This window comes from Cricetulus griseus, assembly GCF_003668045.3.
Source record: "Cricetulus griseus strain 17A/GY chromosome 1 unlocalized genomic scaffold, alternate assembly CriGri-PICRH-1.0 chr1_0, whole genome shotgun sequence".
Taxonomy (NCBI): Eukaryota; Metazoa; Chordata; class Mammalia; order Rodentia; family Cricetidae; genus Cricetulus; species Cricetulus griseus.
Window position 1 is genome coordinate 7,484,398 of NW_023276806.1, and position 12,574 is coordinate 7,496,971.

A 12,574-nucleotide genomic window follows, 5' to 3' on the forward strand; every position below is an offset into this window, starting at 1 on the left:
ACAGCCATAAGGGCCCTATTGGAGAGCACGTTAGGTTGCGCTTGGCAGTTACTTTGGACCCAATTCGTGGTGCGCTGTAGAGAAAGAAGGGTGTTTGGGCTGGGCTGTATGGATAGGGGACTGCAGCAAGCATCCCCCTTCAATCCTCACTAGAGAAGCAGGCAAACCCGGCTACCTCCTTTTCTCCTCGAGATCCCCTGCTTACCCAGTCTGCCACAGACCTCTGGCGCCCTCCAGGGAGGGAGGGGAAAGAACTCGCTGGAGTTTGAGGAATTGCAAAAAGTTTCAGCAAGTTGGTTAGGTTTCCAGGCGATGTTGCAAGCCGAGGCCCCGTGGGGTGCGGGGTTTGCAACTGGCGAAAGTCAAACTGTGAGTAAGACACAGAGCGGGCAGCCAGCCTCTCCCTGGGGCGCTTAAAGCCACTGTGCTGCCGAATCCCCGGCCTCCCGGAAAGCTTCTCTGGGAAACCGATCTAATTAGCTAAGGGTGGGGTGGCTGTGGTCCTGTAGCTCGCGGGGTGCTTGAGAAAAGACAATTCAGTGCTCACTGGAGGCTGCAGTAACCCGACAGCATCTTTCAGCCCCGAGTGTTGATGGGACGCTGCTTTCCCCCTTGCCCATCCATCTAGGGCAGCGATTTCTACCCTGGTAAAAGGAGGGCAGAAAAAAGCTCTGAGATCAGAACCCAGAGCAATGACACCGTCTTCCAGGAGTCAAAGTGTGAGTGTGTGAGTGTGAGTGTGAGTGTGCGTGAGTGTGCGTGTCAGTGTGCGTGAGTGTGTGTGCGTGAGTGTGTGTGTGTGTGTGTATGAGAGAGAGAGAGAGAGAGAGAGAAAGAGAGAGAGAGAGAGAGAGAGAGAGAGAGAGAGAGAGAGAGAGAGAGAGAGAGAGAGGTATGCTGCTTTCTGAAGGCTGCCACCTGACTTAGGATAGGCTGGGTAAATCCACCCCATCCCAAGGAGCTGGACGCTTGGTTTTAAATGTCCGAGGACTGGCAATTTGGTCTTTATAATTTCTGTCCTGTATGCTACAGATGCCTGCACTTCGGGACTGTACAGTGGTGACAGAGAGATGACCTGAGGGGACAGCTTCTATCTTCACAACAATGTCCATGAACAGTTCCAAACAGCCAGTGTTCCCTGAAGCTGGACTCCTCGCAAACACCACCTGCCAGATGCAAAATCGACTTTCAGTGTTTTTCTCAATAATCTTCATGACAGTGGGAATCTTATCTAACAGCCTGGCCATTGCCATTCTCATGAAGGCATATCAGAGATTCAGACAGAAGTCCAAGGCCTCCTTTCTGCTCCTGGCTAGTGGCCTGGTGATCACAGACTTCTTTGGCCATCTCATCAACGGAGGGATAGCTGTCTTTGTATATGCTTCTGATAAAGACTGGATCCGCTTTGACCAATCGAACATCCTCTGCAGTGTTTTTGGAATCTCCATGGTGTTTTCCGGTTTGTGCCCACTTTTGCTAGGCAGTGCGATGGCCATTGAGCGGTGTATTGGAGTCACCAATCCTATATTCCATTCCACGAAAATTACATCTAAGCACGTGAAAATGGTACTGGGTGGTGTGTGTGTGTTGGCTGTTTTCGTGGCTTTGTTGCCTATCCTTGGACACCGAGACTATCAAATCCAAGCATCCAGGACCTGGTGTTTCTACAACACACAGAACATTGAAGACTGGGAAGACAGGTTTTATCTCTTGTTCTTTTCATTTCTGGGCCTCTTAGCTCTTGGTGTTTCGTTCCTGTGCAATGCCATCACAGGAGTGACACTCCTAAGGGTGAAGTTTAAAAGCCAGCAGCATAGACAAGGCAGATCCTATCACTTTGAGATGGTCATTCAACTCCTGGCCATAATGTGTGTCTCCTGTGTCTGCTGGAGTCCCTTTCTGGTAAGATCCTAAAGTATGGACAGTCTGCTTTCTCAGGTTTATCTATGTTCTGTGCAAGCTCTGTTGTCTTTATTAGAGCTGCTGGTCTAGAATGTCAATCTTCTAGATGCTAAAATTGACTTCCGTGCTCATCTCTGGACCACATGTTTACTTTTCCATAGGCCCCAAATAAAATGTGTTTCAGATAGGTCTTTCTTGCTTCCACATGGGACAGTGTGAAGTAATACAAGTAGTAGTTTCAGTGTACTGGGTGTGATTATCTACTAAAGCGTTGATAGAATGAGTGGCTATGATAGACCGCTGTGTCAGAATCAGGTGGGTTTTGATACAAAGTGACACAGATTTTAATCTGTAGACAATAGAGCAGCTGCAAGGTTACTTTTAACATGTAAAGATGAACTCACCGCTTGCCAGCTGTGAGGACTGAGCTGAGATAACTGACAGGTCAGCCAGCCCTGTAGATAATGAAGAGAAGACATCACTAAGTTCACTAAGGTCAGTGATGCTGATGCTGACTGTGTGGGAGGGTGACTGACAGGAAGGTTAGAATTAAACCTTTTACTTTCATTTCTTCCAATGCTCTGTAGTCAGCAGGGGCATGTGACATGTGACAGCTTGGCACTTTAACCTGGAAGTAAAGAAATTCATAAAGCATTCATACTCTTTTCCAGATAGAAGTCAGAAAAACTATAAGCTCATTTACAAATTCACTTTATGATAATATGCAAGTAAAGAGGAAAACCTAGCTTCTGCAAGAGGAAGGGAGAGTGTCAGGTGATTTCATTCCTTTGCCTGCAGTGGTGGGGAAGTGGGCTGGCATCCAGAGATGAGTATCCAGGTTGGACCAAAGTCGAAACCTGACAGGAGGAGAAGCAAGGTGGAGGTAAGGCAATGCTGGCTATGACAATCAGTAAGGCTGTTAGCTGAAGGTCTGATAGTGATGTACTTTTCTACATCCCAGGTATACCAGTTGTCAGAGAATGCATGGCTCTGATACACAGCGTAGATGATCGTCATGCACATAAAAGGTTGTGAGCATGGCTTACGCTCAGGAGTCAAGGAAAGAGATGGTTTTGTTTCATAAAAGACTTCTTTTATAAGTGCTCACTTGGTTTCATTGTATTGCTTTGCAATTTCAATTTAGTGCCTTAAATTGTTGAATCATTTATGATTCTAATCATGTTTTCCCTGGGCTAGCCAGGTAGACAGGTCTACGTAAGAGTACTGAGATTATTCATGAAAATTCAGCTTCCGGAAGACTGTGCGCTGTCAGTTTATGGGACCTGCAGTTAATTAAGGCTGGAGTCTGATTTGTCCTTAGTAGTAGCATGCTCTAATTGAAGGATAAAAACCAACCAACCAAACAAACAAACAACAAACAGATAAAACATTTTGAATTACATCAGTGTTCATTTTGAGTGGTTTAATAAGTTTATGATACTTGGCACAAGGAATTTCTTAAGTTTTTAAACTAATGTGGTTTTTCAAAATACAGAATGAGGCCGAGTGAATTGTACTTAATTTGGTGATTGTGGAGGTAAATGAAAAACATGGGAAGGAATGTTACGGAGGCTTTTGAGTGTGAAGGGAGAAGGTCATGGATCAGAAGGACCCTGCAACAAGAGCATTGAAGGAGGGACAATGATTCACACAGGCCAGGCAGTCTTGAGATTGGGCTGATTGCTTCCTAACCATCATGAAGGTGCTCCCCACTCTGGCTTTGGCCTTTGAGGAGAGGGGGTGAAAGATTAGCTCACGTGAGACCATGGAAGAAGTGGACTCCCAGAATCTTGCACCGATATGTTGCATTTACATTTTCTCCTTTTTGCTGAGAAATTTTGGGTTCTTTTATTGATTGGACAGATACCCGGCTTTAATTTATATTTTAAATGATTTTCAATTGGTTTCATTTCACGAGACTGTTTTCTGTTCCTCCTCTACCTCCCTCTGCTTTGATTAGCATGCAGAGTAAGGTTCCCTGCGGCGCTGTCTTCACTTGCCCTTTAGGCATTATTGATGTGCTTCCGTGTTGTTCCTTCCCAGGTGCTGACTGTGGAAGTCCTTATGTGCAGAGTGCACAGGAGATGCACCACAGGCGCCTCTCCATTGGCTGGTTATGAGTTGTTTCAGCCTTTCTAAGGGCTTTGGCTGATATACGATGATGCCAAGCATCTGCCAGTCACCCCATTCTGGCTGGTAACCCATGTGGTATATTTCATTTCATGGAGGAGGAAAATGGATTTGCTTTTCCCAGGAACTGAGATTTAGAAGTCAAGAGTAAATATTGCATTTATTTAAAATACAACTTCCTAGTAGCATCTAGGTCTTGCCATATCTGTATTTCATAATTGTAATTAAGATGAAGTCAGATAAATTCACTGAATTAACATTCTGACTGACAAATGTAAGAACTCAAGGTCCACATTTAGCATAGAGTTCCATGTGGAGACAGGCTCACACCAAACTCTTAGAGTCTAATGACAATTATAAAATGATCTCTTGAGCTTTCTAGGCAAATTACCCTTACCTGGAACTTGCTAGGCAGACCTGCTGTCCTTGAACTTAGGGTGATTCTCTCACACTATTCCCTGAACAGTGGAATGACAAGCATGCCCCACTATGGCCAGCTCCAAGTAACAATTTCTTAATAATCTTTGTTTTGCCTTTGTATATGTATATGCAATGATTCTTTTTAATGCTCTCTTTATAGGACATATAACTTTAAAAGGAGTTTGATATCATTGCTATGCATATTTCCCCAATTTGGTACGGCAATAAATACTTGTTAACTGGTTGATTGAAACTTAAGTAGGATGAATTTCAAGAGATTGGAAATGATTGACCAGAATGGATTCTGATTTTTGTAGGTAGCAGTTAAGCAAGTCCTGAAACGAAGTGGTAAGCTTTAACGTCTTCCACGTCAGCACCTGTTGGTTTCTGAAATGCTGAAATTCAGCTATCTCTCAGTAAAAGGCCAGGTGCTTATTTTGCTGTCTGGTCAGAGGATACTTTTAAATGAAGGACACAAAGTATTTGAGGAACGATATGATTTCCTACGTATGGAGTTTACCCAAGACGTGTTTTTGTTTAAGTAGAATTGAATTTTGATTTTTCTCAGGCTGTAACTGTCATACAAATGTTTCTAGTCACCTTTGCAGTTAAATACTTAGTCCCTAGGGTGGTTATCAGATGCATATTGATTGGGTGGTTAGTTTAACTTTGACTCAGATTGCTGAAGGTCCCGGTATTATACTGACCAGGTGTTGTAGCGTAGGTAGCCGATGACAGGCAAGAAGGATCTCTATCCTGTAGCTGTGCAGAAGGCTGGCTCCCATCACTTTTGAAGAACACAATGAATCTCCGTCCTTATTTTAGCACTGAAGGATGGTAGATGGATGCACATCTGTATGTGTTAAATGAAAAGAAAATGTAGAAAATCTATAACCATACATTCTGGTTTGGATCTTGGCCATGCATCTCTAATCCTAATCTCTTGACAGTCTGTGTACATGACATTCCACCAATCTCTGTGTGTCTTAATCTGTGCATGTAACATGTGTTTGTGTATAGAAGTAGTATGTTTGTAATGTATGTTCTTTAAATTTTTTGCTTATTATTTTATAATTGCTGTTTATTTATTTGTGTGAGTGTGTGGGTGTGTGTATGATGTATAGGCCAGAAGAGGGCATCGGATTCTTTGGGGCTGGAGTTCCTCAGGTCCTCTGGAAGATAAGCAAATGCTTGTGAGTGCTGAGTCATCTCTCCAGTGGCACATGTATTTCCATACATGTGAAATACACATTTGTATATGTGCATGCATGTATTCAGAGAGATTACACATGGACTGTTACATTATTTACAAAATTAAAAATAATAACCAACACACCTTTATGTCTGACCATGTAAAATAAGAGAGATTCCACTGAAATTAAGAGCCAAGTGGACATCACGCTACCCAACCAACCATAAGGTTTATGCAGAAGACCAAGCTCAGATCCATACAGAGTTTGTGTTTCTCCAGAAGGGGGTAGGACCTTTCTATCGTATATGTATACATAAAAACAGCTTGAGATTGAGAGACACCATGTGACAGTGTTCAAGCAGAGGTTTTTTTTTGGGGGGGGAAGGATTGTAAAGAGGGAAAGGGGAGTGGGGAGACTGGCCTCTGGGACAGGAGAAGCAGTATACACACACACACACACAGAGACAGACAGACACACATACACATACACACACACACACAGACACATACACACACACACAGACACATACACACATACACAGACACATGCACACATACACACACACACACACACACACACACACATACACACACACACACACACACACACACACACACACACAGACAGACACACACACACACACATACACACAGTGGGGAAGAGAGAGAGACAGATAGAGACAGACAGACAGAGAGAGAGGAACAGAAAGAAAGAAAGAGGAAGGTGGGAGGTGGGCGGGGCCCCTTAAAGGGGGTTGTAGTGAATGTGCACAGGTGGTGCTCCTCGTGGCAGCCACTAAGGGCGGATCCTGTCAGAACTCCAAAGCAGGACAGCACAGATGCTGGAATACTAACACTGTCTCTGACTCTGCTGCCTGCTCTTGGGACCCTTTCCCTTTTACTGGGTTGGCACATCCAGCTGTGATGTGAGGGTTTGTGCCTAACCTGATTGTATCTTGTTGAGACAGGTTCAGTGCACATCCCCAGGAGGTCTGCTCTTGTTTTCTGAAGGGAAACAGAGGAGTTGGTCTGCGGGAGGGTGGAGGTGGGGAGCGACTGGGTAGACAGACTAGAGTAGAAGGAGAGAAACCTTTGATCAGTTTGTAATGAGAGAGGAATAAAAGTTAAACAAACAAACAAACAAAAGAGCAGGGTGGATTCACGTTGTGCTAGTCCCTATCTTGGCAAAAGGTGTTTTCTTTCTTCTTCTGATTATCCTTAGGTTACTGCTGATTCCCATTGTCTCAGCAGCTTCCCTCCTAAATGGCGATGTGTCTTTGGAATATGGGAGTCACAGTGCAGGTCCCTGGCAGGATGCAACACTCCAGGGCTCTATTTCTGTAAAAGTACTCGACAGCTCAGACACATGCAGAAGAAAAGATACAGTAGTGGCATTGTGCCAGCACAGTTTGAATTATGCAGGTGACGGCAGCCTTGACACACTGGGTAGGCGTGAAATAGGTGACAACAAGGGTCATGGGGTGACTGGCACAGAAGTGAACTTGAAAACTCTAGGAGCACCCTGAGTCTTGGCATCTTTTGCCCAGAACAACCTCCTGATGTTCCTGTGGTTTTTATATTGTTTTTTTTTTGTTGTTGTTGTTTGAATATTACCTCTTCTAGGAAGTCTTAAAAATTATCACTTCAACACGGGCAGTGGTGGTGCACGTCTTCCGTCCCAGCACTTGGGAAGCAGAGATAGGCAGATTTCTGGGAGTTTGAGGCCAGTCCGGTCTACAAAGAGAGTTCCAGGACAGCCAGGGCTGGTACACAGAGAAACCCTGTCTCACAAAAACCCCAAATAAATAAATATAAATATAAATAAACAAAATAAAATCATTCCTCTACTTCCCTCTTCTCTTCCTCTGCTTTGGTTTCTTCAAAGCATCAGAAGTATGTAAGATTTCTTAGTTTGGCTTTTACCTCTTGCATGTAAACTCCAAGAGGTTGGACCTTGTTTATTGCTATACTCTCAGATCTTAGACCAGTGTTGGGCCTGTGGTTGGTTTTTAAATAGTAGATGCTATCATAATATCATGCAAAGAAAGGCTTAATGTCTGACTATATTGTCTCAACTTAACATTCTATATGTGACCTGGTTGGATTTGTATCTCCAATTCATGATTGGAATTGTAACGTTCTGAGAGGAGGAAATCTCAGGAGTCAGAGAATCTTTGAGAAGCCTGGGCATTCTGAAGCTTGGGTCTGAGTTAGGATTTAGGGTTCATCTCATCAGCATCTAGAAGAATTTTATAGATAAACAAGGGTCAGGATTTGATTTTTTATTATTGCAATGATCTGTTTATGTGTCATTTCCTCAGTTAGCCTCAGTGGTTCTTGGTGTTGTGCCCTATGGCATTTGTGTTTTAGTTTCTAAACACCCAGGTATGGGGGATTAGCCAACATGTGTTTAACAAAAAACTTAATGAGCCGAGCACTGAATGGGAAGCACTGAGGGCAAAGAAAATCCTGAGCAATAAACAGGTAGTGTAATCTATTCCCATGGTTCTTAGCATTGTCTTCCTCTTTTTGACACCCCGTAGTGCATGTGGCAATCTTCTCAGGAGGCGAGGAGAAAATTACTTAGAATAAAGACTTCCAGATGTTGCATGCTCCCTGCCTTAAAATGAAATCTTTAAATGTTGAGCTTTGTCTACAGTCGGGCTGGGTAATGTCTTGTCTCTACTGGCTGATTGAATTAATATGTGTGTGTGTTTTACTTACCTACCTAACTCCCTATTGATGTTTTGATTTGCGTATTAGATATCCCAGGTTGCTCTTAAGCACCTCATATAGCCAAAGATGACTTCAACTTCTGTCTCTACCTCCTGAATTCTAGAGTTACAGGTGTAGGCCACCACACCTGATTGACACATTGCTGGAGTTGGAATCCAAGGCTGTGGATGCTACACAGGTCTTTGGTCAATGGAGTCATGTTTCCAGATCTTGGTTTGTATAGTAAGACTAGAAGACTGGACACATTTTATACTTAGAAATAATCCTCAGAATAACTAGGCAGACTGTCTGTGGATTAGGAAGCATCCCACGGAAAAGGCCCTTGGGATGAGTCTTCCTCAGCTTCCTTCAGCTGAGAGTAGCTACCTTACCCACGATTATGCCACCCTTTCTGTCTGTTATCACTGTCTGTATTTCTGTCTGTAATACATAAGCATGAAACTAGAGAACTCTGTTCAGTGTCTCATTTGGGTCATGCCCACATGTCACTTCCTGCTTCACGCTTGCTGAGGTATCAGCAGAAGGCTTCCTCGCACTTTCTTGGCAGCTTGGCATCTGGCTAGTCTTGCTACCTTCATCGACCCACAGTTTGGAAAGTGTTTGGAATACAGACCTCCAGCTCATTGCTAATTTCCTTCACAGTTTAACTTGGGACAGTGATCCAGAAGTCTGTTGCTCATGTCCTATCTACAGAATAATGCACTCTGCCTGTAGACTTGGAATAGGACCATATAAACATGTTGTACTCTGCACATGTGACGGAACTTGGTTGAGAAGGGTGACATTTTTTCTCGATGGAAAAAATCTTCCCAGTGAACGTCAATTAGTTAAAGAAACGACAGCACTAGGCTGAGGTATTACACAAAAAATCAATTGCTTAAAAATGAGCATGGTGGTCTGGAAGATTTTGTTATTTTAAGTTCATTTGTTCTTGGCAAAACAAGATTTCTTGTTTTCAACAAGAAAGACATAAAAATGCCCAAAGATGTCACAGACATGGAGACAACACTTACAAAACATTTCTTGAACCATTTAAGTATAAACAAATCACAAGCATGTGAATTACAGTTATGTCCTCATGTCTTCTGGTGTGGGATTTTTATTAAGGCTCCACACATTTAAGCAACAATTCAAGAAGTGAATGTTTCAGACCTTCCTGGATTTCCAGATGTAATTTTATGTGCTTGGACATGCGTGAACAGTAGGTATATGAAGCGTAATCACATCTGTGTTTGGTTTGGAAGGCCATGACAGTCACACCAAGTTGTCCTGGCATAACCATTTTGTTTATCTGTGTTCGGGGAGGGATGGGGGAAATTTGTCTTTTGATCCTTGTAAATAGATCTTTCAAAGCTTGTGCAAACTTGTCACTTTCTGTTCTCTGACCTGGATGTGAGGGTGTTAATGCCACAGAGGACTGGATGCACTTGCTGTTTACACAGACAGGGAGGCAGTCTCCTCACTCCTCCTCAGCTATTGAGTCCTCAGATGAAACCCAGACTGTAGGGTGCTGAGAGGGAGTTGTGTTGTGGTGAGATAGTGAAGGAGACAGAGACAATCGGATTCTGTAGAGTTTTGTGGCAAATCAAGCCTTCCCTTGAGAGGAGTGAGAGCAGGCTGGGAGCTGGACTGCTAGCCTCACCAACTCTTAGCTATCACCTTGGAGTTATTCTGAGCTAATTATGTGCATATGGCAACTGATCGAAATAATTATACTTTTTCAGAGATATTATTGGATTAAAGTCGTTGAGATGAGCTAGTTGTGTCTAGTTCAGATGAGCTTCTTGCTTTTTCCACTAAGAAGTGCTGACTGAAAGGTATTTTTTTTTTTTTTTGTAGTTTCAGAAAAGCTTTGTGGACATTTTGACTTGTTCCTGATTCTGATCCCTGTTTTTAGTATCTCATCAGAAGTAGATGGTGCCTGCCAATCCTTTGTAACTTGCTCCATTTAAACATTCTTATACTGTAGGTAATGAGTCAGGTGAAAGTTAGCGAAAATTGTTGGAGCCATCACAAGGCACTGTGCTTGGGGTTGTGAGTGGCGTCAGGGAGAAGAAGACAAGAGAGAGGGGACAACTCAGAAAAAGGAAGAGGAGTAGGGCTTGCTCTTGGAGAAGGGACAGAGTGCAGTGGTTCAGAGCCTGCTTGCAAGCTGCCTTTCCCATATGACCATGACACAAAAATTCGCATCTCAACAGTACCCGCTTTATAGGTTTGTGGCAAAAACTGGATAGATTAATATGTGAGAAGAAGCTCTTAAAATTGTGTCTCATGTACATCAAGTGCCATGTATTTTCAGTTATTATGCTATTATTTTTTATTGTTGCTGTTACTATTAAATGGTAATCCTGTCATATAGTAATTTTGTTAATGAGATAATCTTAAAGGACTTTAAAATTACTTAGCTAATGAAGTGAGTGTTACACAAGGGCTGTCCCTTCCTCTTTGGAGACTCACTAATACTTAGTTACGGATTTGACAAATTCTTATTATTCACTTGTCATGTGACAGGCACTGTTAGGTTATTCTAGAGTATCAATCACTATGATTCAACTGTTCCAGAAGCAAGGCTACTTGAATAAGGTGAAGGGATGTGTGTCAGAAGTTGAAATAAAGTAATAGCTATTTTATTGTAGATGAGATTATCTCTGACAATTTATAAAATGGAAAGGTGTCTAGAGAATGTTTCGTAGAAAGAAAAGTTACTTGGCATGGAAATCCAAAGCCAAGGCACGGAAGTGTTCAAACCCAAAGGAAAAGAGAATGAAGTCTACCATAGAATAAAGTCACAGATGGGAAAGTGTGCATCGGAGATGGTGTTGTTTGTGCAGGTTTCGACATTAGACAACAGTAGATTGCAGAGAATTAGTATTTTCAAATCGAAAATAGACTCTTCTCTCATTGTGACTATAGTTTTGCCTCCCTCCACTCTTCCCAGTATGGGCCTGCAGTGAGTTAATATTGGGAGATATTTTTCAAGCAATGAGATGAACACTGGAACAGTTGAATTGGATAATAAATATTGAATGACTAAATTAATATTTCATACAATCTTTAGATAAGTGACATGACTCAGAAAGTAGAAGACACAGAAAACATTGGTGAGAAACGGGCTGCAGAAGTTTTTTAGTACTTTCCAAGAATGCAGTTAAAAATATCTTGGAAAAGACTAAAAATTAAAAAATAATTAAAATTTCTAAGAATTTTAATAATAGAAATTGTGAACCTGAAAAATGTAATTATATTTTCCTTAACACACTAACTCCTTCATTGGCCTATTCCTTCCTGAGGTGAGAACTGGGTGAGTGTCTCCCAGGTAGGGGCCAGAGACCCCAGTAAGAGAAAAACCTTTCCAAAGCAATTGCCATAAACTTTTGAAAACAGGGTGTGGATGTCATGTTTCCATAGAAAGCGCTGTTACCACTGAGTCATTTCTGTAGTCCCCACTATGTTTACATTTTAAATACATTTACAACTAAATTTGGAAATTAATAATCTGAGTTTTGTTTTGAATAATTAGCTAGTTGCCCTTAAATAACTAGCAACTGTTTTAAATTTCTACCTGTCTTATATATGGAATTCTTACATAGCACATACTTGGATCTTCATGAACCTGTTAGCGAAATCTATTTTTCTACTTTGTTTGTTTGTTTGTTTTTGAGACAAGGTCTCTCTTTGTAACCCTGGCTGTCCTGGAAGTTTTTTATGTGGACCTGTTGATGGATTTTCTTGTCCCGCTAGGTCCTGCCACCCTTCTCAGCCCCAAATAAGCACACAGATGCTATATTAATTATGAAATGTTGGCTGATGGCTGGGGCTTCTTATTGGCTAACTCTGTCTTAATTATTAACCAATTTCTATAAATCTATGTATTTCTACATGGTCTTAGCTTAACAGAGAATACCCAGACCTGTTTTTCCTTTGGCGGCTACATGTCTTCTCTTTTGGCAGGCTCTCTCTGCCTACCATTCCCAGAATTCTCCTCATCTCCTACTCCCACCTATCTTCCTGCCTTTATTGGCTATTGGCCAAACAGTGTTTTATTCATTAACCAATAAGATAAACATATATCATAGACCAGGCTGACTTTGCCTCCCGAGTGCTGGGATTAAAGATATGGGCCATAGTGCTCAGGTATTTATCTCTCTTTTATTCAGCATAGATATCTTTTCATCCCTTTCTTCATAAAATTCT

General features: G+C 42.2%; 1 protein-coding gene across 1 annotated transcript in view; it reads left to right on the forward strand.

Annotated features, from left to right (window-relative positions):
- Window positions 1–1,104: 1,104 nt before the first annotated feature.
- Ptgfr (prostaglandin F receptor) overlaps window positions 1,105–12,574 on the forward strand; it is a 34,699-nt gene continuing 23,229 nt past the window's right edge. Inside the window, exon 1 of the mRNA XM_035451816.1 lies at window positions 1,105–1,902. Within this exon, the coding sequence (XP_035307707.1) occupies window positions 1,105–1,902 (798 nt within the window). The remainder of the gene's footprint in view (window positions 1,903–12,574) is intronic.